The 24,702-nt window shown below is 32.2% G+C and overlaps 4 protein-coding genes across 5 annotated transcripts; 2 read left to right on the forward strand and 2 right to left on the reverse strand.

Moving 5' to 3' along the window:
- Positions 1 to 1,462: 1,462 nt before the first annotated feature.
- Positions 1,463 to 5,163, reverse strand: LOC114417946 (phospholipase D alpha 4-like). Of its 2 annotated transcripts, none has more exons than XM_028383035.1 (4): positions 4,986 to 5,163; positions 4,096 to 4,662; positions 2,551 to 3,745; positions 1,463 to 2,071 (listed from the first exon to the last, which is right to left on the reverse strand). In XM_028383035.1, the coding sequence occupies exons 1-4, from the start codon at positions 5,094 to 5,096 to the stop codon at positions 1,635 to 1,637; spliced, it is 2,310 nt and encodes a 769-aa protein (XP_028238836.1). In that variant the 5' UTR covers positions 5,097 to 5,163; the 3' UTR covers positions 1,463 to 1,634. The 2 variants fall into 2 exon arrangements, with proteins under 2 accessions (XP_028238836.1, XP_028238835.1); XM_028383034.1 differs by having other exon boundaries at positions 4,096 to 4,680.
- A 4,820-nt stretch (positions 5,164 to 9,983) lies between these two features.
- Positions 9,984 to 11,034, forward strand: LOC114419409 (PRA1 family protein F2-like). The gene is made up of 2 exons (XM_028385061.1): positions 9,984 to 10,597; positions 10,890 to 11,034. The coding sequence occupies exon 1, from the start codon at positions 10,042 to 10,044 to the stop codon at positions 10,576 to 10,578; it is 537 nt and encodes a 178-aa protein (XP_028240862.1). The 5' UTR covers positions 9,984 to 10,041; the 3' UTR covers positions 10,579 to 10,597; positions 10,890 to 11,034.
- A 3,417-nt stretch (positions 11,035 to 14,451) lies between these two features.
- LOC114417947 lies at positions 14,452 to 18,073 on the forward strand. The gene is made up of 10 exons (XM_028383036.1): positions 14,452 to 14,745; positions 14,856 to 14,918; positions 15,432 to 15,513; positions 15,794 to 15,868; positions 16,099 to 16,165; positions 16,321 to 16,360; positions 16,582 to 16,685; positions 16,849 to 16,918; positions 17,598 to 17,680; positions 17,783 to 18,073. The coding sequence occupies exons 1-10, from the start codon at positions 14,563 to 14,565 to the stop codon at positions 17,811 to 17,813; spliced, it is 798 nt and encodes a 265-aa protein (XP_028238837.1). The 5' UTR covers positions 14,452 to 14,562; the 3' UTR covers positions 17,814 to 18,073.
- A 724-nt stretch (positions 18,074 to 18,797) lies between these two features.
- Positions 18,798 to 22,068, reverse strand: LOC114419343 (DNA replication complex GINS protein SLD5-like). Its single transcript, XM_028384999.1, has 6 exons — positions 21,850 to 22,068; positions 21,657 to 21,779; positions 20,819 to 20,901; positions 20,548 to 20,657; positions 19,368 to 19,458; positions 18,798 to 19,284 (listed from the first exon to the last, which is right to left on the reverse strand). Exons 1-6 carry the CDS (start codon positions 22,024 to 22,026, stop codon positions 19,224 to 19,226), a joined length of 645 nt encoding a protein of 214 aa, XP_028240800.1. The 5' UTR covers positions 22,027 to 22,068; the 3' UTR covers positions 18,798 to 19,223.
- Positions 22,069 to 24,702: the final 2,634 nt, after the last annotated feature.

Below are 24,702 nucleotides of genomic sequence, written 5' to 3' on the forward strand. Positions count from 1 at the left end.
AATCCATTGAACATAAATTTCTCAATTTGTAATACACAAACTTACAAGAAAGTGAAGAATTATATTCACTTGGTATGGCAAATCTTATAATTCTTTGAGTTTCAATTGCACAATTTAGATGTTCTAAGCATTATTATTTTTATCCATTAAAATTAGGAAACTATGTAAATAATTTAGCCATTATTATTTTCATGTTTATTGTACATTTTATCATCTTAATTACTTATTCTTTTTAATCTATTATGCTTTATCTCTATTTCTAAATTAATTTTTATGATAAAAATAATTTTATATTTTAATTTATATTAGTCATTATAAATAAAAATACAATTTATATATTTTTTTAAAAATTAAATTAAATAATAAATATTTATCTTGTACAATTATATTGTTAAAAAAGAAACTACTAGTTATCATAAAACAAATATAAAAATCAGAATGCCAACGTAGCATAGCACCCCTCGTGGTCGGGGCCTTGGATCCACCACATGAGGCTGGGAATGAATGTAACTAAAATAAGACTTAAAGAGTAATTTTATAATTAAATTAATGATTAGAAGGCTGAAGTTAGTGACTAGTGACTAGTTTTTATCCACATGGATTAAGTATTTATTTCTTCGATAGAAACGGAATTTGTGACGTGGGATTGGCCTTGCCATCATGTTTTGTACATTATTTATTCTAAGAATCATTATTTTAATTTCTTATAACTTTCCTTTTACGAATTTTCCTATGTATTAAATAAAAAATATTAAAATTTTGAAAGTATGAATAAGTAATGTTTTTTAAAAAGTAAGAAAATAACACGTATTAAAATAGATTAAATTATAAACACGTATAGTATAATTTTTAAAGTAAATAGACAAAAACATTATAATTTAGACATGCATGGTGCCCACAAAGGCCACGGATTTTTATTTATTATTTTTTGAATAGACCACAGATTAGTGGATAAAAATGTCAAACAAACATCACATTATTTATTTAAAGGGCAATGATTGATCCAGGATACATTAATTAATCTTGTACCTAATTAATTAGATTGCTTAAGGTTAATGCTTTCTTAGTCGGCTTCAACGTTGGCTTCCACGAGCTAAAACAAAGTGAAAGCTGAATATAAAATTTTAAAATGATTTAAAATTCTTACGTAACATATTATTGATACTAATTTAATTGTTAAGTACAGAGAGACAAATAATTATTTTTCATTAATATTTTCATGAAATATCATAAATATTATGAAAACATTACAAGAAATAATAAATCCTAAATTCCATTACCAAATTCAAATTACTGGAAAATGAAAAACACTCCAGTTCAACTCCAAAATAGGCTTTATTAAATCCTCTATCTATTCATCAAATATTGTTGACGCATGAATAAAAAAATATTGTTGACACCAAATAAGACTCTTTTAAAATGAATTCATCCATAAAATAAACAAGATTGTATTTATTGTTAATTTAATTTAAAGCACATTATGATTTTAGCTCACTAAAATATAATGATATATGCATCATACTGTACATTTTACAAACAAATTGACCTATGAGAAGTATTTTCAGTTTACATTTACATATTTATTAGAACACTAATGTGTTTGTGTGCTCATAAGTCACAACTTAACCATATATCTAAGTGGTAAAGATAGGGGGCAATATTTTAGACCTTTTCCCTTTCACTAAAGAATTTGTATCAGGAAAGTGAACTCCATCAGTGAGGTCTTTCACATACCCTTCTTGTGTTACTCTCACAGGGTAAGTTACAAGGTGCACACCTTCCATGTCCACAATTTCTTCACTGCTGTAGATTTCCCACATTTCATCTCCTATTGAGCGCATTCTCTCCACACATTCCAATCTTTCTGGCTCTAAGAACAACTCATCAACACTAACAGTGTGCTCATACCATAGAGACATTCTATATGCTTGAATATCATCTAGGTTCATTTGGTTGTTATCATCTCCATCTTGAGACTGGTAGCATCCAATGGCTATCTCAGTGTCCCTTTGCCCGTCCATGGATCTTTGGTTTACATTAGCTGATCCTATCAATATGTACAGGTCGTCCACTAGAGGCACATGCAAGGAAACAAAATTTGTCAAGCAACAATATCGCAATTGCACACTGCTATTACTTTGATGATTATCCTTTTATATATAGAATAAACTATTATGCAAACATCATTCCAAACTCCAAATAAGCACTTATGCAAATATGAAATAGTTAAGTAGTCTAACCAGCATATGATTATAAAAATGATATTAGAAGCATATGTGGAAAATGGTGTAGATGACTTCAAAAAGTAGACTTAAAGTCAATATTAACCATTGTAAAATCCACTAGGGTTGGCCGAATGGTGAGGAGTTTGGATAATTTGTTAGAGATCTTAGGTTCAAATCTCATTGCCATTATTGTACACATACACAAAAAAACACCTTGTCACAACACCTACAATTCCTCTCATCAAAGATATAGGACTCTTTCAAGAACAAGAAAAGACCAAGAAGTGAAAAAGAAAATGATAAATGAAGAATAATGCTATAATACCTATCATGAAGTTGGAGTGAACATAAACCATGAATCTCCTATTTTTTTGAGCATTCCAGTATTGAGTTTCAGGTTGGGGAGAATCTAGTGGAAGATACTCCCCTTGTCCCTTCTGCTCCCTATTTGCAAGACAGAAGAAATTCAAGTAGTCTCTAGGGTGTGCTGGTTCTCCACTTTCTTGTATTGCGTCTCCAATCAACCTATACATCATTGCCATTGTTTCTCGGGTCCAATGCAGTATATCTTGAACAGGTTCACTTTCAGGCTCTCCTTCTGGCGACATTGGTATGACTATGTACACGGAAAATCTCTCCTTTGCCTTAATCTTACTTACCACCTTTAGTGCAATTTCAATTGGAATTAGATTAGTGCAGCCACTGTGCCTATCTTTCTTCCACCAATGGCACCCCCCAATGAAACATTGGTTTTCAATGTAAATAAACCTTTCAGCACGCCTAATTGCTTCAACATAAGCCTCATGGATGCTCCTCTCCACATTTAACTTTGTAGACAACTCACCAACTGAGACATGGTCAATTGACCTGTATACTTGAACTTTCCAATTCCTCTCCATAGGAGTGCTTGAGCTTGTCCTAGGCATAAGATTTGCTAAGGTGCTAGAAGGGACTAGAAAAGAAGGATCACATTGCTTTGTCCATCTTTGCTCAAAATTGGTTAACACATCCCAAGCAGCCTCACCAGTAACACAAGCATGAGCATCATGCCAAGGTTCTCTTGGCCCTCCTTTGTTGAGGCTAGCTCCTTCAATGCTTGTTTGGTAGAAGTCATAACAATGAGATTCCCTAATGAGTGTTTGAAACAATGAATGTTGCTCTGTGTCATATCTTCCATCACACAGATCTAATCCACCCAGAAAGCTCATAAGTTCTCTGTCACCGACAGATTTGGGTGCTTTGGTGTCCACTGTTATAGTCTTCTGATGGTGAGCAAAGAGTGTGGGGAACATATGGTGTGACCTGGGACACTTTCTGCATATTACTTTTGTGTGGTTGAAATAAGCAAAAGCTTCCTCATCTTGGTTGTTCAGCTCACCTTTGTTCATAACAAAGGGTAAAGATGTTTCATCATCCCAAAGCATAACCCTCACAGCCACTCCTTCCTCTGCCTTCTTCTTCAATAGTTCACCTAACTTTATTCCTCTGGCACGTGGGATTTCTGTGAGAGGATCTCTAACCTGCCAAGGAGCATATTAGCTTCTAAAAAAATGTAAAAGAGGGGTGGATCCTTCCATTTTCATGATGTCATGTTCAGATTTTATGTGTTTCTCTCTTCTCATAAATACTAAATAATCCTTACCTAGTACCTATCAACTTAGAGAGATAAACACAAAATTTAAACTTGATCTGCTCATGTTATTATATGGTTTAGGACCATATGGTCCCAACCAATTTTTGCTTATTAACTATTTTTCATAAAATGAAAAATGTGGTCAGATGTCACATAGAAATTGATTAGAACCACATATCTTGGACCATGTAATAATTTCTAGTCTAAAAGGAAGGTATGAAATGACATTGCATTTACCAGAACCATCATGGGATTGAAGGACCACCCTGCAATATAAACTAAATACTTTGCACCCTCAATGGCTTTATAGACATCCTCCCATAGCTTTTTTGGAGCTCCACATAGATCAAATGGAGGTTGAAAAGCAGAAGAATGGTGAGCATCATGGTAAAGTTTGACCTGACAATTGGACCTTAGTGGGAAGGTAGCCTCCCTCAGCCCTTGAAATTCCCAGTCATTGCTCAACATCTTTGCCCAACTTGGTTCTAATTCTGCCGGCTTGAACCATAACTGGAACTTCAATTTAAGTTTTGGGTTTGGTTTTCCATTATCCATGAGGAGAGGGAAGAAACCATTGATCAAACCTCCTTTCTTCAGTAGCTGCTGAGCCTGAATATGGAACTTCCCCAATATGGAAGAACTCGATGTTTTCAGTGTTATGGTGATGCATGAATCAGCTGGATGAGCACATTGAATCTGAAAAGTTTGGTTCCACACACGGTTGCTTTCGTGGCTGGTTTTTGCTAACTTCTGGCTGTCTATCTTTATAGTCACATAAGCAGGATTTCCATTTGCACATATGCACTGAAAACAAGGAAAAAGCTGAAAAAACAAGGAAAAATTAAGCCAGGGCATGAGTTTACGTAAGAACAAAACTTAGATGCAGTTCCTTTAGTATTTTTGGTGATATTCTTCAATCAAAATTTTAGTCTTACCTTGGTAAGGTGCATAATAAAAGTTTGCATTAAAGATCGACATAAGTTACTATGGTGAAACTCCAATTCTGATTGAAGAAAAATATCAAAAGCACTAAGGAACTAAAACACTGCAGAATTTTCAGCATAGCTGTATGCACACTCCATATACACATGACTACCATAACATGTGTGTGTGTTAGTGAAGCTTACATTGAAGGGAAATAAAGGTGAGTAAGGTGACGCATTGAAGATAGTAGCTTCAATTGTTCCATGGAGGAGCTTAGGAGTTTCCTCCATTGATCTTACGGTTAAAATTTTCATGAGGAATAAACGAGTTTACAATTGCCAAATCACAATTGATGAATTTTGTGCCAATTTACAACAACCAATTGTTAAATTACATTTATATAGGTGAGCAGTTTACAGTTGCAGATGAAGAAGCAAAGGAAACCTTGTAATGCAATTGAAAGTTGGAAAATTTGTGTAACTTGGCATTTATGTAGACACAATCCAGCCTTCAAAGATTTGCCATCACATGTTTTAGCTTGAAGCTAAGTTTCTTGAACCCAAATCACAATTTACCGTAATCAGTAAGTATAAAACAAAATACGGGCCTCGTATGGTCTTAGTACATTGACTACATCATTTATTGGTCGGTCAATCAACAAATATATGATTTCTTAGGAGGATAATTATTTTATAGTTAGGACAAATTTATTGGATAAACATTTACAAGTCACATGCATGTTAGCTAGAATCGGATAAGTGGGTGAAGGGTCTTGTGAGATTGACACTTTATTAACGGAACGATTCCAGAGTACAGGGAACTTCGAGAAAGAAAAAAAATGAACGTCTTCTTATGTCTCTACCAAAGACCAAAGATTTAAAGAAATTCAGTTGCCTGTGGGTTGTTAGAAGGAAACATACCATGGATCTGTTTAGCATACCTAATGGGTAAGTCAGTTAAAATTTGATGTTTAAATAACTTTTTAGTCTCTTTAAAAGGTTGTTTCATTTTTTCTCTATCTTAAAATATTTTATTTTTCTTATTTTGGTTCTTATAATTCTTTTTGTTTCATTTCAATCTTTATATACTTTCGTATAAATTTCTCTTAATAATCATAAGGATCAAAACAAAAAAACATTTTATAAGAATCAAATGTTTTTATTTTTTTTCCGACAGGGATAAGATTAATGAAAAGGATGAGTTACTTATCACATGATGAACGAATGTTCAAATTTTTGTAGAAAGAAATATTCAAATTTAGTGCCTCGAACAAAATTGTTACAATGGAGAATACAAGTGAAAAAAATAAGAAAATATTCTTTTTTTTAATCAAAACAACATTATATTATATGGACCAAAGGGTTAATTAAGTTTTTCTTTTATAACTATATTATTGGTATGAAGTATTTATTAAATTTGTTTGCATTTTTTTTGTTTATACACTTGACACGAATTCCAGAATTAATCTAAGAAATTTGAGTCAAATTCCACTCATATCAATACCAATGACTTGTTAGTAAAAATATAAAATTAGTAATGGATAGTTCTTAAATGTAAAATTAGTGAGAGAAAGACATAATTACTTAGTCAAAACTCAATATTTGATAATTATATATTTCCAAATAATTACAATTTATCATCTTAATTAGGATAACAATTTTTTTATATTTTATTCTCGTTAAAAATTATTTTTATTAAATGTAATGGGATAACATAAATAAATTTATATTATTATTTTGATAATTTTATATTATACGGAAATGAGATTTGATGATTTTTTGGAATTCTTTTCAAGAAATTAACAATCTATTTCTTTTCAAAATAATAAATCTTGTAACATTTTTTTGTTTTGTTTTTCCTTTTTGAAATGTTTCTCCCGGCCCAGTAGAAATTTGGGGCCTTCTTTCTAAGCTTTCCTTTTATATTTATTTTCTTTCTTGGAAGTTTCCTCCTGCACCCTCAAATTGCTTTCTTCACCTACTCTGAAATGTAAAATTAAATTCTGGATCGGTCTTTCTAGAACGTAAAAGTTTACATTATGGATTAGTGTTTCTGGAAGGTGCAGGAACCAATTGCCTTCTTTCTATCTCTATTTATTTTCCCCCCAACCCACAACCAATAGCTTAAAAAATTAAGACTTAAGCTTGAGTGTTTAACTCATTTATAACTCAATTATTTTTTTAAAAAAATAAGCTAGATAATAATTTACAAATAAAAATATGTGCTAAACATGTGGTATAATAATGTGGAATCTATGTAATTTTAATTTTTATATGATATATCATTTGGGATATCAAACAAGCTATTCACGATATATTGATGTCGAATATTATGCAAAGCTTAGGCTTAAATCATTTAAATAATAGAGCTCAATTTCAAGCACGAATTTGTTTATTTAATTAAACAAAGGAATTTAATCAATTATTTAACAAATTAAGCTACAATAATTCATGAATAGTTTGACTTACACTTCCAATTGTCCTTTTATAGTAATTCTTCTAAAATATCAAACATACTGCCAACAAATTTGTCACTCCTCCCACGAGAGAAATTATCATGTGGTCTAAACTCTAAATTATATAGTCTCTGTTAATTATTACATGACATATAATTGTTGTTAATTTTTCATAAATTGAAATTTTAAATGTTTAAATATATTTTTGGTTTTGTTAGTTAGTTTTTTTTTTTTTAATTTTAGTTCATGTAAGTTTATACTTTTTCAACTTTGATTCATTTTTAGTTTTTATAAATTTGTATTTTCTTCAATTTTAATCCTTGTAAGTATGAATTTATGAAGATTATAAATAAATTTATGAAGATTATAAATGAACCTTGTGTTTGAGCAGAACCTTTCCATCTCTTTTGTTGAGTAACCACTTAAAAAAACATGATTGAGTTCATCTAAATCACATATTTATATTAGAACTATGTTTTTTCATTGAAAAGTGTAAAAATTGATTATTTTTTAAACTTCAAAACAAATATCATTTAAGTCTTATTGCCATCAACAAGAAGACAAGAACTATATTTTAACAAAACTAATAAGAGATCTTTTTGTTGACATCATAAGTATTGTGTATGAAAAATAATCTTATTCATATCAGACAGGATAATGATAACAATAATCTTTTGAGTATTTAACATAATTGTGTCATCATCCTTAAGCTGTAATAAGAGATTATTGGGAAGTCTGTTTGCTTTGGATCAATAGAAAAAAAGAAGGAAGGAAACTAGTGGAGTAAATATCTTTGATTGACAAAAACCAAAATAAAACACGTAAAAAGAGTTTGATTTACTATCTTGGAGATTCCAACGTGGAGACACACTGTCCTTGCTGGCCTGGACCCTTCTTGAGTCGTTATTTCTTTGTCGTGATGGCGTCCCTACTCCCTACAGGGTGTAGTCTAGTCTGAATTAATATTATCCTTTTACAAGGTTTGTTGGAAGTGTGGGATCAAATAAAGCAGAGCTCAGTTTTTGTATCCCACTACTATCCAATTACTTTAGTCTCTGTCATGCATGTGCAATACTACAAATGCAAAACAACAACTCAGTTTCACATGAAGCATGGACTTGAAAAATATTGCCCTCCAAGAATATGATCTTGTTTCTCACCTCTACTTAGATGAATTTAAACCATCTGCCATCTGTTCCTTTACCTGTTTTTTTTTTTTTCAATTGAAAAATGATAGTGTAACTCAATTTCTTCGCTATTTGTTGTTAAAAGGATAGTGCTAGCTAGGTAAACTAAGTTTAAAACGGTTTTAATATTTTTATGTCTGAAAAATTAAAAATATTTTTCATATAAATCTCATTTTAACAAATTCTCTCTATTTTTCTCAATAAGAAATTCATCCCATAATCACGATTCATGAATTTAAGATGTGAACAAAGAATTCTAATCTACATTATGGAAGAGACCGAAATAGCAACGATGAAATGTATCATCTTCATTAAACTGTAATTTTTTAAGTTAAGGAAACTTGTACATTTTGCAAATAAGAAATTTCAGGTGACTTACTCAGCAGATTGTTGTTGGCAATCATTAACATAAACCTATAAATTATTATGTTTATATGGTTCAATTTCTGATATACAAAATTTACACGAACGAGAACAAATCAAACAACAGTTAGAGTATGGAGATGAGATGACCTTGCATGACTTTTTAAGAGTACGTTAAACCCTGGCTTTCCTTAAAGTAGAGGCTAGCGGTACTGAAGAATGAACGTAAGACGTATCGAAATGCATTATGCATGGCTTTATGGCTCCAATGTATACCCTCTTCGAGTGATATCACTCATCAATGTAACGATGGGGCCTATATAGGCTATAGCTGTTCCTCAAGCAGTTACACATTAATTAATTGTTACTGGAACATTCTTGCTCGGTTGTTGAATTAGGGATCTTCAAGCAGTCTCAATCAGAATTTATGTTATATTCGATTTCCTTTTAAAATCTCTCCTCTTGTCCAGAATTTATGTATACTTTGTTGGAAGACGTGAAGTAATTTTTACATCTTAAAAAAAATAAGTCCCCAACGCTATTGGTTATTGGTTGAGAAATATTTTAGTGCACACCAAAAAAATCTTTCAAAATAAAGGCAAAGGAGCATTCGTATGATCTTGGGATTTAAAGAAATCAAGTAGATTTATAATCACCCAACTTTCATCATACTTTACCTACTAGAATACGTATTTTGTAAAGTAAGAAAACATATTCTAGTGAGATAAAATAAAACACTCTCTTAATTTAGTTAAATAAAATTATAAATATCCCACTCCTTAGAGTAACTATTGAACAAGATTAGATTTCTCACCTCACATTCGGAAATAGGTTAAACACTACAACCAAGGAAGAAAGCAACACCAACCTCGTTCCAAATTTGACAAAAAAAACCCGCCACGAATGTCTTCACTCATTTGGAAACTACACCATCCTCCATCCCTCTTGTCAATCATAAACTTGGACTCACCCAGAAGGAAATGTAAGTCCAGGAGCTCAAACCAAACGCAAATTAACATCAACCCCCAACTCACATCAAATTATACACCCAATCATACATTACAACCCCATAATAATTCACCCAAAAAATATGAAAAAAAAACATAAACAAATTAAGTCATAGGTCAATTGATTCCACTTAAAATAATCTAATTCAATTCGAAAAAAATGAGTAGGTCCCAACTCCCCCTATAATATACCAATAGCATTTCATAGTGTCACTCACATAATCGCACTTCTTTTCTCTTCTCAAGCATGACAACAACCTATGGCACGATCCCAACCTCGCCGCCTCCGAACCTGGAGTACATCTCACGCGCGAAGCAGCGGATCAAGGCCGGGCTGGGGACGCGGCGGCCGTGGAAGGCGATGTTCAACTTCCGATCGCTGAAGGTCCCTGGCGGCGGCGTGCCGGAGGCACTATCGCGGATTCGGATCAACGTGTCGTATTTCCGCATGAACTACGCAATGGTGACGCTGCTGATTCTGTTTCTGAGCCTCTTGTGGCACCCGATCTCCCTGATCGTGTTCCTCGTCCTCATGGCGGCGTGGCTGTTCCTCTACTTCCTCCGCGACGAGCCGCTTGTGGTGCTGGGCCACCTCGTGGACGACCGCCTCGTGCTGCTCGTCATGGCGCTGCTCACGGTGGCGCTGCTGCTTCTCACCGACGCCACCGTGAACATTCTCGTGGCGGTGGCGGTCGGGGTGGTGGCGGTGGTGGCGCACGCAGCGTTCAGGAGGACGGAGGATTTGTTCTTGGGAGAAGAGGAAGAAGTTGCTAGTGCTGCTTAAGTGATTCTTCTTCTAAAATGTAATAACTTATTTGTTCTTTGTTTTTTAATTTTTTTGTGAATTCGGGAAACTAAAAAATATGGTTAGATTTGGTTCGTTTTTACCGTTTATTGTTATATTTTTTTTTTGGAAGGTGAGCATCATGTCACTTTGATGGATCATGGATCTATTTGGTAGTATTGTAGTTACATCATTTTTATTTTTTGCCCTGTTTTCGTATTTAGTTCTAACTTGTGTTGTGTAACAGCATCTAATGTAAAGTCGTTAGCTTTGGTTTGGGAGGGAAAATCTGACATGTGATTATGTGGCAGGGGTTATTGGGTCTTGAATCTCTTCAATAGCACGCTACAAGACAAGACTTTAAATGGTGTGTTTAATCCAACTTAACATGCATTATAATTTTAATTTATTAAAATAAGCTTTAAAGAAAATTATGCTTTTATTTATACAATTATAATGAATAGATAAAGACTTAAGTATTTTTTTTTTTAATTTTAGTGTACGCTTTTGTTTTATTTTGATTCCTATAAGTATTTTTTGTTTATTTTTAGTTTTTGTAAATTTGTATTTTTTAAATTTTAATTTCTTTAAGTTTGTTAATTATTTACTTTTTATAATTTATAATAGATAAAAATGCGTTTTTTTATTTCTATATTTTTTTTTGTCAAACTTGATTTTGATCCCTATCCTTTTAATTTGATAAATTTTGTTCTCAAACTTTTGAAAATATGTGAACTTTGTTCTTTCTCCAACTTTGTTGTCCTAGAAAACATCCATTAAATGTTAAGTTTAAATATGAAGAGAGGTTAAATTCACATATTTTTAAAAAAATTAGAGAACTAAGTTAATCAATTTAAAAATAGATACTTTAATCAAGTTTGCCGAAAAGTATACGGATTAAAAACATATTTTTTATTTAAAATGAAATGAAAAAATTGTTTAAATAATTTAAATAAAAATATATTTAAATTTTTGTAATGTTAATTTTTTAAAATGTATTATGAATAAATAAAAAATATCATGAATAATACAATTAGATCAGAATAAATTTAAATTTTTGTATTGTAAGAAGTTTTTAATTTGTTAATAAATTGTTCATAGTATAATTTTAAATTGAATGGAAATAAAATGAGAGAAAAAATTTCTACTTTAATTTATCATGAGTAAAAAATATAATTTTATATTTTGTTTCCTTTTACTCGAAGGATGCAAACAAGCTCACTAAAAAAGCCTTATTCGTAACAAACTAACAATATTCCACATATATAGTGCTGAAAGGTAGGTGGCTTTGGGCACTTCACTTGATAGAACATAAGATTTTATTTTTATTTTTTTATCAGCAGAACGTGAGAAGTGATGAATTCAATATTCAGTAACACGAGGCTTGGTGATCGAATTGTTGAGGGCTTCCGTGGAGTACTTTTCAAGCCATACAATCGGGGTTTTAGTGTTTTACAATATATTTTGAGGAGATCAATAACCAGATTATCATCAAGAAAATTGAGATCGACCCTTAATTAAGTTGGCATGCATGATTAGGAGAAAACCGATGATGATTAGAATTACAATATGTAGCTTTTATTTCCAAATAATTATGTTTTAACCTTGCTTGCATTCAAGAATCATAAAATAAACACTTGTTATTTCTTTTTGGGGTGAGAGATATATTATTCTTAGCTTGTGGATATATACACAATTGGTGGAACAAGAAATTCATATTTCATTTTTCAAGGTATTTTACCATATCTTTTTTTATTTAATTCACATATGAAACATACATTTATTAAAGGAGTTTAATTTAATTGATTGAGCATATGATATAAAGTGTCATTTTATGCCTATTTAATTTTAAATTAAACAATGGTTGCACCCCACGTGTTCTGGCTAGGAAAAGAAATAGAAGATTAGAGAAAACATCTAATCTGTTGCTTGTAAAAAAAAATTAGAAAGCAGAAAAAGATTAATTTGAAAACTCATTCCTTATAGTATTTTCTTATTCTCCGTAAGTTTAAAGAGTTACGAGTTAATCAAAAGGACGGGTCACTCCAGCTAAATAGATATACACATCATAACAGGAACTATGATCAATTAACATCACATTGAAATATCAATTACCATATCTTATGTAAATAATTACATATTTAATTTCATTTTAAAGAATTGGTTTAATTTGAAACAACTTTAAGTGTGCGTTTGATTTCTCATCTGGAATCCAAGTTTAATGCAAAATCATGTCAAATTAACGCTGGAATAACTATTATTGCACGCTTGATTCTACCTTTGAGATGAGTTTTGGAAGTTACTCCCCCAAACATGATTCTTCCATCCTTAACAAGTTTTTAAATATGTTATTGGTTACGTAGGAGATCCATTTTATTAAAAGATGCCATATAAAAATTGGAGCGCCTTCACTTCTTGAAATTAGACATGAAATTAAATATTCGAAGTTAATACTATTTTTTAGTGAGATAGTGCAAAATTAGAGAAAGCATCCCTAAGTATATAAGTTAAATTTTATAAAATGGAGACACGTTGTTGAGACATATCAAATGAAGAGCCTAAACTAAACTAAATTACTTGTAAATGGTGATAAACCAATCTATATATAGCTATCAGTAAATTATGCACAGTAAATTGTAACTTGAGTTTTTATCTTAATTAATCACAATTGTAATTTTGTCTATCATTACGTGAATTGGGAATCTATTGCAGTTTTGACCATTTTTTCTTCATTGTTTTAGTTCTCTTTGTCAAGCTTATCACTTTTTAGATTTGATTGTTATATCATCATCAGCTCGTCACCTGACAAAATTAAACAAAAAATAAAAATTGTTTAGGTGGAAATAACTCTTAAATAACATCTTTCAGGGTATTCAAGTCTAAAACTTAAGAAGACAATCTCACAAAATCTATAAAACTTGTGTGAAAAGTGATGAAAATTACAACAATTTAGAGCATCAAGGAGAGGGAGAAAAAATGCCAAACTTGGGAGGGATTAATTTTCATAGAACAATTAGTAGAGGAGAGATTTAATAATAATCTTCGAGCATTAACACGTAAGCAAATAGGTTAATGTGACCCATAGTATATTGATGTAGCAGCGTATAATTTATATTATATAAAAATATGAGTAATATTATTGACTTTTTATAATAATTGTAATTTTGGTAAGTTTTTAGCTGAAGATTTTATTTATATTTGATTAGTCTTATTTTTACACTATTTTTCTCACATTGTATTTGTAATATCAATATTGAATTTGAATGTTTTAAGTGAGATATTAAATTTTATAGATAAAAAATATAATTAAAAACAAATATTCTATTAAAATTGATTACATAAATTAGTCATCAAGACATTTGTATTGGATAATGTACTTCTCACTAATTTATTTGTAATTTTTTTTTCACTATACTATTTCTCAATAACTATTTAATATATTTTTAAGTAAAATATTTTTCGTTCTCATAGATATGAAAATATTTAAAATTTATTATATAAAATTTTTAAAATATTTTTCATACTTATAAAATTAAAATATATTTTTTTTATTCGGATGTTGATGCAAAATCGATGTAAATGTGAATTTATTTTTTCATTCGTTATGTATATAATTGATATAATTTTGATGGTTTTTTACATACAAACAATGCACCTCTGAAATTTTTATAGGAATAAATTTTGAATATTTTTTTATGAAGAAAAAAATATATTTTAACCTATATTTTTTTAAATACACTTATTATTATAAAATAAAATTTATGATACAAAATTAAATAAATATAATTCTTCATTTAATTAACATCGCTCATAATTTTATGAGTATATACTAAAATTTAATTTAATTATTAACAGTAACACTCCTCTGGTTCGTAAATAAACGACACTGATACACAAGAATTTCGTTTCGTTTGTATAAAAGAAAAGCTAGCGTCATCGGACCTTCTCCGGCGTCGACCATCGCCGTCGCAGACGACGGCGCCCATGGCTCATCCGCCGTTGGATCCGTACTACCTTTACCAACAACAAGATGAGCGGAGCAACATCAACACGTTATTTGTCTCCGGTCTCCCAGACGACGTGAAGGCGCGTGAGATTCACAACCTCTTCCGCCGCCGCCCCGGCTTCGACTCCTGCCAACTCAAGTACACCGGCCGCGCCAACCAGGTACCATTCCTTCTCGTGAATTGTTCCTTTTTACTTACCTACTATTATGCATTGAAACTGAAGCTCGTGAATTTTGTATGTATTGAATAAAATTTCGCTTTCCTTTTCAGGTCGTAGCGTTCGCCACGTTTTTCAACCACCAATCGGCAATGGCAGCGTTGCACGCCTTGAATGTGAGTACCGTTAGAGTTAGGAATTTAGTCATTGATAACTCAATTTTATGATTTTGATTTTTGTTCCTTAGAATTATCATTTTGGACTAAGGGTCTGTTTGCACACACTTCTCAATAGGCACTTGAGAAGAAAATAAGAAGCTAAAATGAATTTAAGTTTCTCCTAACATAAAATTAACTTACGTATAAGTTAATTTCTACAAACTCTCATTTAGCTTTTCCAAAAATTGATTTTAACTTCCGCGTGAGCTAATTTTAGCTCATGAGAGAAGTTTAAGTCGTTTTATCTTCTTATTTTCTTCTCCTAAAAGTGTATATTGAGAAATTTATCCAAATGAAAGTGAAAATTGCACTGGCCTTGCGCAGATACTCAAAAAGAAATCCTTAGAGTTAGTGGGCTTTATGATAGAGTGTTAAAAGAAATTGTTGATCATATGTTACTGACAAGATGTTTGCAGTTTATAGAAATTGGTCTTCTATCTAATTCCTTTTTTCATTTTTGATCATTATCAGGGTGTGAAATTTGATCCTCAAACTGGATCTGTTTTACATATTGAACTTGCCAGGTCAAACTCTAGGAGGAAGCGTAAACCAGGTATATATATTATATGCATATTATATCATATGACCAAAAAAGGAGTGATGGAAAATATGAGAGTATCATCAAGTTACAAGGCAGATCATAGCATATGGATATCTTCTCATTTTTATTACATTCAGTTTTTCCTTCAAGCAACTTTTCTTCCATCCCCCCCCCCCCCAATTTGTGAACTTTTATGTATTTCTTTTGATGAACTCTAGAGGAATTCAGTTTGTTTTACTTTTATGGCTTTACTTCCTTTTTAGGATGATTACTGGATTTTTATTCTGCACAGGTGGTGAAGCCTACGTGGTTATAGATAAAAGGTCCACAGGGGAGCCTGATCTTCAGGGATCATCAAGTGATGATGGTAACATTACTTTATTAAGTTCAATGCTAAGTGTGTGTATTCTGAAATGACTATGATCTAGCTTGTTGCCATTTTATTGTATGCATCCATAGCTAATTGTCCTTTTCTTTCAATTTAAATGGGATGCATGAGATTAGAAAAAAAAATGGGAAGGGAGCAGCACGGGGAACTTAGGTTTCATATTCTTGGCCCTCTTGTTTGTGTCTCACCTGCACATCTTTCACATTTAGGTGACAGTGACCCTGATGAACCATCAGACAGTGGTGACAACCAGGGTGATATAGCAATCATGACAAGGTTGAGAATACAATAACTTTAATAACTGTTTAGCTCAAATGTTCAAAATCTTGCAAATTGTTCACACACGCACAAAAAAAAATGATAAAGTTATAACAGTACTTTGAATTTTCTAGTGGTTCACTAAGTCTATAATATTCTCTGCTTGTATGCAGTGATGAAACGGCTGTAGGTTCTGACAATGCTGTATCTGTGGTAAGTTCAAATGAAACTCAGCAATAAGTTGAAACTCTTCAGCTTATTGCATTTGTAGAAACCATCCAATATTTTCTTCTGCTTTAAATGCAGTACCTAGAATTCATGTCATTTCCTTCAGTGTTTCAACAAGCAGATGAAATTCTGTGTAGTTTGAAAAGGTGTCGCTTCCTTTTCCCATTAAGTACTTCTGTACTACAATCCTTTCAAATTGGCTGCAGGAGCAACATGGAAAGGGCAGTGCTGGAGGACTGTGTTCCACTCTTTTTATCGCAAATCTTGGTCCTAATTGCACTGAAGATGAATTGAAGCAGGCTTTTTCTGTGTGAGTTTATCCTTCTCTCTTGTTGATGAATCTGCTAATGGCCTCTGTTATTCAGATTGGACCATTGCTGAACATGCTAATTCTTGTTATGTATAGATCCTGCAATGTTCTTCATCTACTTGATTTGATCATAAAACTTAATGTCTTTAATCCATTTTTTCAGATATACTGGATTCAACATGGTCAAAATGCGTTCCAGAGGAGGAATGCCTGTTGCATTTGTTGATTTTGAGGTAAGTCAGCATGTGCCTCTTTTGCATTTTGAGGTATCTTGTTAAAATAATTGGCATTTATAATATTCATATATTGTGTGTGGATGTTCAAGGGAGAGAAAAATAAGGGTGGAGGAAGGGAGGGAAGGAAATGATAGATTAAACGTTTAGTAATAATGAGGGTTACTTCCATCAACTTTTTATTTTTTGGAATGATTTGCTGAGTTCTTTGTATAGAAACTCTACCTTTTCTGTATAGCATTAGACCACTGATTGTTCATGTCATCAATTTTGAATCATGTTTCTGGAAAACATAATTTTGTGTGTCTGTTTGAGGTAAGAAAACCATCTAGAAACTAGAGCTGTACATCCTGAGCCATCCAGGAATGTCTAATAGAACTAAATCTGATCAAGAGGACTTCACTCTGGGAACACAAATTCTAATTGGGCAAACCCTGTTCCATGCTGTTATTTTCTCATGCTTCCTGAACAATTGACTTTTTAGAAATATGAAATATGAGAACATCATGACATAGGCATACCATTGGATGAGAAAAGGTTGTTTGGTTTTTTTAGGTCATTGTCTCTTCTATAGCCTTGCCACCAAAGTATGGTCAAGCATACCGTATCTGTCAAATAACCTTGTCCTGATTTTTTACTCATTCACTGATTATTTTATCAATCTTTCTTCTTTTGAAAGGAAACTGACCAAGCTGCTAAAGTTGTGGAGGAGCTTCAGGGAAGCTTGCTGCCATCATCAGATCGGGGTGGCATGCACATTGAGTATCTTCTAACCCGATGAGTTCTATTAATTTTAATTCTGCAATGATTAGATACTTCATCTTTCTAACTTCCTTTTTTTTTCCTCTTACCCGTGCTCTTTAGATATGCAAGGTCTAAAATGAGGAAGCGTTAGGAGAAACGGGAGCTAGACAGTTTCCGGATAATTTGGTTGTTCGATACAGAGGATTCGCAACATGTAGGAAAGATTGGGAATTTGGCCAATTTTGCAAAATGTTGTTTTGGTTATGCCTAGAAGGCTAGAACCATGAATTGTGTAGGAATTAAAAATATTCAGAAGGTTGCAAAATGTTTGTCCCTATCGGCAGTAAAACTTCTCGGCATATATTTTTATGGTAAATGGTAACCACATCAGTTAATAATAAAGTTTTTAAAGGGAAAATTACACTTAGACGCTTGATTATGTTGTCTTTTGCTCTTAAACAATTACACTTGTTTCTTTGATAACCCATTTTAATTGGAAACTAAAATTTTCTCTTTACACGGAAAGTTTTTTAACACTTAGAATTATTAACTTATAAGTTCTCTTGTGACATTTAACAAAGAGGGATATTTTGTATAATTCGAAAAAATCTCAGTAGGTGTTAATGTAATTTGCTTCAATATTTATACGGGTCTTCATTTTAAAAAAATTAAATGAGCCATATTTAATAATTCATGTTTTGAAATTATGATCATTAATAAAATATTTTTCTATAAAATATTACAAGCATTTACCTTTTTTCCCTCTTTCAATTACTTATTATTTTCAAGTCATTTTTTATACTTTTTTTCATGCGTTGTGTACCTTATTTAACGGTGATTCTCTTACCGTGAGTCTCTAGTTGGGTCATTTGTACTTGTCACAGCAATATATATCCTTCAAAGTTTTTTTTGTCACGCTCATTGGTTATATTTTGAGAAAAATATTGTTAAATACTGTCATTTAAAAAAAAATGTGCTTCATGCAAAATGAAAAAAAAAAATATACACGTAGTTAATATGTTTTTGTTAACAAAGAAAAATCACATTTTTCGTAAAATAAGAGATGATTTTTATCAATGAAATGAAAAAAAAATGCAAAAAATTACAAGATCCAAAAAGGAGTAAAGGTAAATGGTATACAAGAATTAGGAGAGATGCATTAATCATTTAGGGTAGTGAGAAAGTTATAAATCAAGAATTAATACCAACAATATCCATATGAACCAAATGAGCAATCTCCATGAGAATTGCCACGTTGAATGAGAAACGCGCTTTAGAACATTTAGAAGGAGATCAAAGGAATACTAACGAAATAGTGAGAAACGCGCATTAGAACATGAGATCATGTCATGTTGATTTTTCAAGTGACACTACCATGTCAAAATTTTGCACCTCTATAAGTTCGGAATTGTTTTACTTGACAACATCTTAAATCAGCTCAATACTTCAGAATTGAAAAGTAGGGGGAAAAAAACCCTTAGGAATAAAGGGTAGCCGGGATTTCACAGGTATCATTGTAAACTTATCAGAGGAGATCAATTTTGCCACTCTCTACAAGTGCCTATATTGATTTGTAACATATGAAGTGGAGGACACCAGGCTCCATCTCAAACAGCTTCGACCTGCGAGAATAATCGATTAAACTTTTTTTTAACCTTTTTCAAGGCAGAGCAGAATTAATTCATCCAAGTACAAGAGAATTTGCCTGTCATCAACAGGTCCATCTTCGAGCTGAATGCCCGTGAGATACTCTTTACTTCTACACAAAACAAATGTGTCTAGTTGTGGTTCTGGGACTGAAATATACAAACAAAATAATTGTCAAAACAGATGGTTCATTTAGGTCAGAGGACATCATAGTCTCAAGGAAATAACATATAATATATTAAAAAACAAAGTATGAAGCAATGAAAGACATCAGTTAGCAAAAGAGAAAACACAAGTGGCGAAAATGAGGAAGCTCCTCTAACTCTAACATGGTTTTTCACGTAAAATAATCCACAGTAACTGAGATGCACAAAAGGATATAAAATTAAAGGGCAACCCAATATGTATCAGACTCCAACCAAGTGGATTTGAAATTGGGGGCTTCCAAGTCACAAGGTAGCAAGATATAATAGTAATATATGTGTGCGTGTGATCAGAGAAAAATATACAATAGTTGTCTATACTGAAATACCATTCAATGTTAATAAGATAGCTAATCAAACAAAGTGATCAAAGTTTAACTGAGAATAATAATTTGACGCGTGCAAAAAAAAAATCTCTCGTCCTTTCTCTTTTCACCTTTGTAGGTTTCCATGTTATTACCAAGGATAAACAAGGTTAGCAGCCTTCTGGTATTTGTTATAAGAATGTGAAAGCAAGGGCAGTTATAAGATCGTGAAGTATTTACTGGGCTATTAAAAAAAATATCATTATAGCCATCAGTATATAATATAGTGTTACTGCACACTTATTTAGTGTCATCAATTTAGTCGTTGAAATTATGGGGTTATAGATACAGAGGGAGGAAGAGAGAGAAAAAAGAATGAAACACTAATTCATATTAACTGAGATATTTTACAAAACTTACAGTGAGTTTATGTGTTTGAAATAAGGGAAACTAATCCTAGGAGACAATGAGGAATCATGGAAACTAATCCTAAAAGACCATCTAAGACTAAACTTCCTAATTGACTGTCGGACTCTTCAATCCAAGAAATGTAAATCATTTCAAGCTACTTACTGAAATGCTAACAAGGTAACAAACTTTATCTCATAACAGACTGGTGATTTTCAGGCAAAGCAAATTTGACTACCCAGACAGATACACAATGATCCAAAAGAAATAATGAAATAACATAACCTAAATTGTCTTTTAACTTCTGAGAATGATAAATTACCCATGTCATCCTCTTCACTCATTGAAGATTGCCTCAGAACAGACTTATAATCTTTAGGCAACTTCAACAGAACGCTCTCATCCAGATGTTGCTTTAGGTCATTTTCACACCTGCAACCTGAAAATCAGATTCAAAAACCACAACAAGTGTGCTTTAATGCTACAACTTAAAACACATTGCTAGTCAGAAAAATAAATTATCAAAATATATATATATATATATATATATATATATATATATATATATATATATATGTAAAGGATAGCCTTACGCTTTGGCAAAATCTTTCTCGTCTTTAGATAGCCTGTTCCAAAGTTCTTCAGTTTTTTGGATGTGGAACACGAACTTTTCAATCTACAATAAAAACACAGCTACAAAATTAAACAAAAAGCAATCTAATGAACAGAGCAATAAGTCAAGTCAATTCCCAGCCGGTGGCTAGTCTTCAAATAGTTCAGCAACTAATACATACCCAGATACCTTAATTATTATAACCTATTATACAGGTAGTAAAATGAAAGCCGCAAAACTATTATTAGGGTGAAAATATCTGCCAAAAGTGAGTCCACAGAGAAAATTCAATTTACATCTAGTCGAAGATTCACACGGCCATTGCTCATACTTGAGGTTAATAAAAGACTACAATAAATTTCACTAGTTCAATTCTTTTACCCCTGATTCCTTCCCAAGGTTTTAAAAATCGGTTGGCAGCTACAATTTCTGTCGCAACATCAAGGAATTTCGGCTCTCCGCGGCCACGCCGGTCGTTTTCAAGGGTTTTAAACTGCAGTGATCGTCACAGTCACACGTTTTCATTGCCTTTCTTGATGTTACGGGAAATCATGGACAAATGTAGACACAATTGCAGTCGCATTGCCACACGAACACTTAAAAAAACATTGATGTTACGGTAAAAAACCATGGTTTTCAAAAACCTTAACCTTGCCGCCAAAATCACGGTTGCCAACCGCTTTTAAAAACCTCGGTACTCATTTGTTCATAATTACCAACAATGTCAAGAAGCAAACCGCAATTGCAATTTCGTACCTAAAGAAGGAATTCAGACTTAACAGGCATAAACATAACAATGGAATTTCTAAGTTGGGTACCTTCTGGATGCGGATCCTGAGATAAGATCTTAACAGAAAGAGAGTTCTATCCAAGTCCATCTGATACAGAGACACTGAAAGAGGATTAGTACCGCCACTGGATTTCTCCTCCACAGTTTCTTCCTGCACAAATAAAAATCTAAAGTTGGTTAGTTAGTTAGGGTTTGAGGTGTGAGAAGTAACGGTTACGCACCATGAATTGAATGACTTTCTTGACGCGGGAAACCAAATCAGATTCGTAGCGGAGAATCTCGGGGGCTGCCTTCTCGTTGCGCCATGCTCGCTTCAGAAGCTCCGCGTCGGTGGTTGCAATCAAGGCTTCGTAATCGTCGCCCATTGATACTCCTTCCGCCGCAGAGTTTGAAGCCATTCACAACCACCACCCAATTATGTTTCTCTTTTCATTTTGCTTCCAACAATTAATAAATTGGCGCCAAAGGGCCAAAAGAGAGACTTCACGTGGCGGGAGCGTATGCTGAGGCGTGTGCACGTCAAAACTTAAAACAATCATGAGTCAACAATTCCCATTACTTATTTAATTTAGTTATAATTTTGCTAAATTTAATTTAAAATTTAAAATTTTGGTCTTTTTGTTTTTTTCTTATTAATTAAATTATTTTTATAGTAGTTTAAGTGAATATTTTAAGTCTAAAGGTTTGACTGAAACAAAATAAAACATAAGTAAAATTAAAAATTAATTAAATTTGTGAATTCTTTAGAATAGAAATACTAAGATCTGCAAGAAAAAAAACAAAGAAACCAAAATAATAAATCAAGAGTTAAATGGATAACAAAAATACAATTTAGGCAATTATTTAACCATTAATTCAAGTTAGTTATCGGATTAGTTATGCAACCCAGATCAACCCATATATACAGGGGTGTTTGTGGCCCAGATTTTGTTGATTTTAAAATTTAATCCTATCAAATTTGATCGATTTGGGTCAATGAATTATCCATTTGAATTTGATTTTTCTTTCTTTCTTATAACTACTATTTTATATCATAATTCATCTAAATATCTAATACAATTAACACAATATTATCAAATGTCTAAAAGTAGTAAAATTGATTCATTTAATACCATCAACATAATATTTTAAATTAGACTAATATAAATTAAAACAAAATATTCTTCAACAAGATTTACTATAATAGTTTGAATTATAATTATTTCCTACAAACTAATTTCTTGCAACAAGTTCTATTGCAACCAAATTTACTTAAACAAATGAACAAAAATATGATCCATTAATATTATAATCATGGCAAAAAAATGAAAAAAAGGTGAAACAAATAACAATGTAATTGAAAGTAATATCTTAAGAAGTTCTAACACTAGTATTCCCAATACTTGTAGTTGTAACACTTAGAGTTTCAATATTAATAGTATTTAAAGTCAAACAACCAACTATAAAAATTTAAACACAATCTCGTTAACACAAAAATTAATCGATATTTTATACAAATATAAAAAAAATGAAATAAGAGATTACACACATGATTCAATCTTTTTCGTTACATTTATTTTAACTTGCAAGTCATTAATATTTTGCTTAGCAGATCTAAGCCAATTTTGGACACAAATAAGAGCTTCAATAGTAGCATGGCTCAAGGAATTATGAAATGAAACTATAATTTTACCCATGTACTAAATGCCGACTCAGATGACACAGTAGATATATGAAGGGACAATATATCTCTAACCATACAAGAAATGTGTTAAAATGTAATGTCTCAAAATGTAAATGTGTTTCTAATTCTATTAGTGTGATGTGTTTCGGTTTTCGTAACTCCCAACATATTAAATTGTTAATATTTCATTAAAAGCACTAAAAGAAATAATGCACTACCACACATTCCCTTGATTGTCAAATTATATTTTTAGTTTTTAATATATATTGATAACTGACGTGCCTAAGTAGATTATGTAATTAAAACATACAAGAATTAGTAATATTCTTCCATTTTTATTGTTTCTTTTTGTGTGAATCATTGGAATTTCGACACCCTCTGAGTTTTTGTGTAGTAGGCGCCTTAAACTGCTAATTCATACTGTTTTGATGGTTTTCATTTTGCAGATATACAAGCAAGAGATAGAGAGAGAAGTTGAAGTCTGATGGTTCACGCTCTGTGCGCCAAGCTCGCTTAGCAGGAAGGTTTCTGCTGAGCGCGAAGAAGGAGCATAGAGAACCTGCAATTAGGCGAAGGGGCGTTTAGCGCACATGACGCGCTTAGCGCCCAACCACTTACTCACGGTCAACGTGTAGCTGCGAAATCTCAAACTCAGAAAGGGTTTTTAAGTGAAAAACAAAGAGAAGAAAGGAGTTGGTTCAGAACAAGAGAAAAGCCCTAAAGCTTGAGCTAGAGTTAGAAGACAATCATTGGGAGCCCATTCTCTTCCACCGATTCACCTTGATTCCTTACTCCTTCACCTTTTACATCCTTTTGTACATTATAGCCCTTTATGACCATGAAGGGCTAAACAACCCATTGTTGGGGAGCTTTCCACCATACTCTCTTGATGTAAAGACTCTTACTATCTATTTAATATTATTGCTTGTTGCATTGTTCCTTCTTATGTTTATTTCCATGTACTTGGTTTGATCATCCATTTATATGCTATGTTAGGGTTTAAGCATTGAGAAATGTGGTTAATCCTTAGAACTTGGAATAGCATATAAAATGCTTCATTGTTAGGAATATTGTGAGGTAGTTTAGCCGAATTATACATCTCTATTAATTATGCAGTTCAACTAGTTTAGTTCTTGAGGGATTAAGAAAGAAACTAAGGGTATTAGGCTCCCTCGTGTGAGGAATTACGGTTAGAGTGCTTTCACGGATGTAGGTGATAACTAGAGTATTATTAAATAGAGAAAAATTAACCCAATTACATTAAGAGAAGTTCCAGAAGGGAGCCCCTAACATAATCAACTTCTGCATTTGCTTTTCGTCATCAATCTCAATGTTTATTTTCTTTACTCAATTTTAGTCTAAAATCACATCATCGTTTAATTTGCAAACAAAAATGATTTACTTAGCATTT

The sequence above is a fragment of the Glycine soja genome, chromosome 7, assembly GCF_004193775.1.
Source record: "Glycine soja cultivar W05 chromosome 7, ASM419377v2, whole genome shotgun sequence".
NCBI classification, from domain to species: domain Eukaryota; kingdom Viridiplantae; phylum Streptophyta; class Magnoliopsida; order Fabales; family Fabaceae; genus Glycine; species Glycine soja.

What these genes read in the sequence shown, in the direction of transcription:
- LOC114417946 (XM_028383034.1), bottom strand. Translation starts at nt 5,096, where the DNA reads ATGAAAATTTTAACCGTAAGATCAATGGAGGAAACTCCTAAGCTCCTC. An exon ending in CACCTTTATTTCCCTTCAAT is followed by an intron (nt 4,681 to 4,985) that starts GTAAGCTTCACT and finishes TTGTTTTTTCAG; the next exon opens with CTTTTTCCTTGTTTTCAGTG. An exon ending in TCACTCCAACTTCATGATAG is followed by an intron (nt 2,072 to 2,550) that starts GTATTATAGCAT and finishes ATGTGCCTCTAG; the next exon opens with TGGACGACCTGTACATATTG.
- LOC114419409 (XM_028385061.1), top strand. Translation starts at nt 10,042, where the DNA reads ATGACAACAACCTATGGCACGATCCCAACCTCGCCGCCTCCGAACCTG.
- LOC114417947 (XM_028383036.1), top strand. Translation starts at nt 14,563, where the DNA reads ATGGCTCATCCGCCGTTGGATCCGTACTACCTTTACCAACAACAAGAT. An exon ending in GGGATCATCAAGTGATGATG is followed by an intron (nt 15,869 to 16,098) that starts GTAACATTACTT and finishes TTTCACATTTAG; the next exon opens with GTGACAGTGACCCTGATGAA. An exon ending in TTGCATTTGTTGATTTTGAG is followed by an intron (nt 16,919 to 17,597) that starts GTAAGTCAGCAT and finishes TTCTTTTGAAAG; the next exon opens with GAAACTGACCAAGCTGCTAA.
- LOC114419343 (XM_028384999.1), bottom strand. Translation starts at nt 22,026, where the DNA reads ATGGCTTCAAACTCTGCGGCGGAAGGAGTATCAATGGGCGACGATTAC. An exon ending in AGAAAGTCATTCAATTCATG is followed by an intron (nt 21,780 to 21,849) that starts GTGCGTAACCGT and finishes TTATTTGTGCAG; the next exon opens with GAAGAAACTGTGGAGGAGAA. An exon ending in GAGAAAGATTTTGCCAAAGC is followed by an intron (nt 20,658 to 20,818) that starts GTAAGGCTATCC and finishes TTCAGGTTGCAG; the next exon opens with GTGTGAAAATGACCTAAAGC.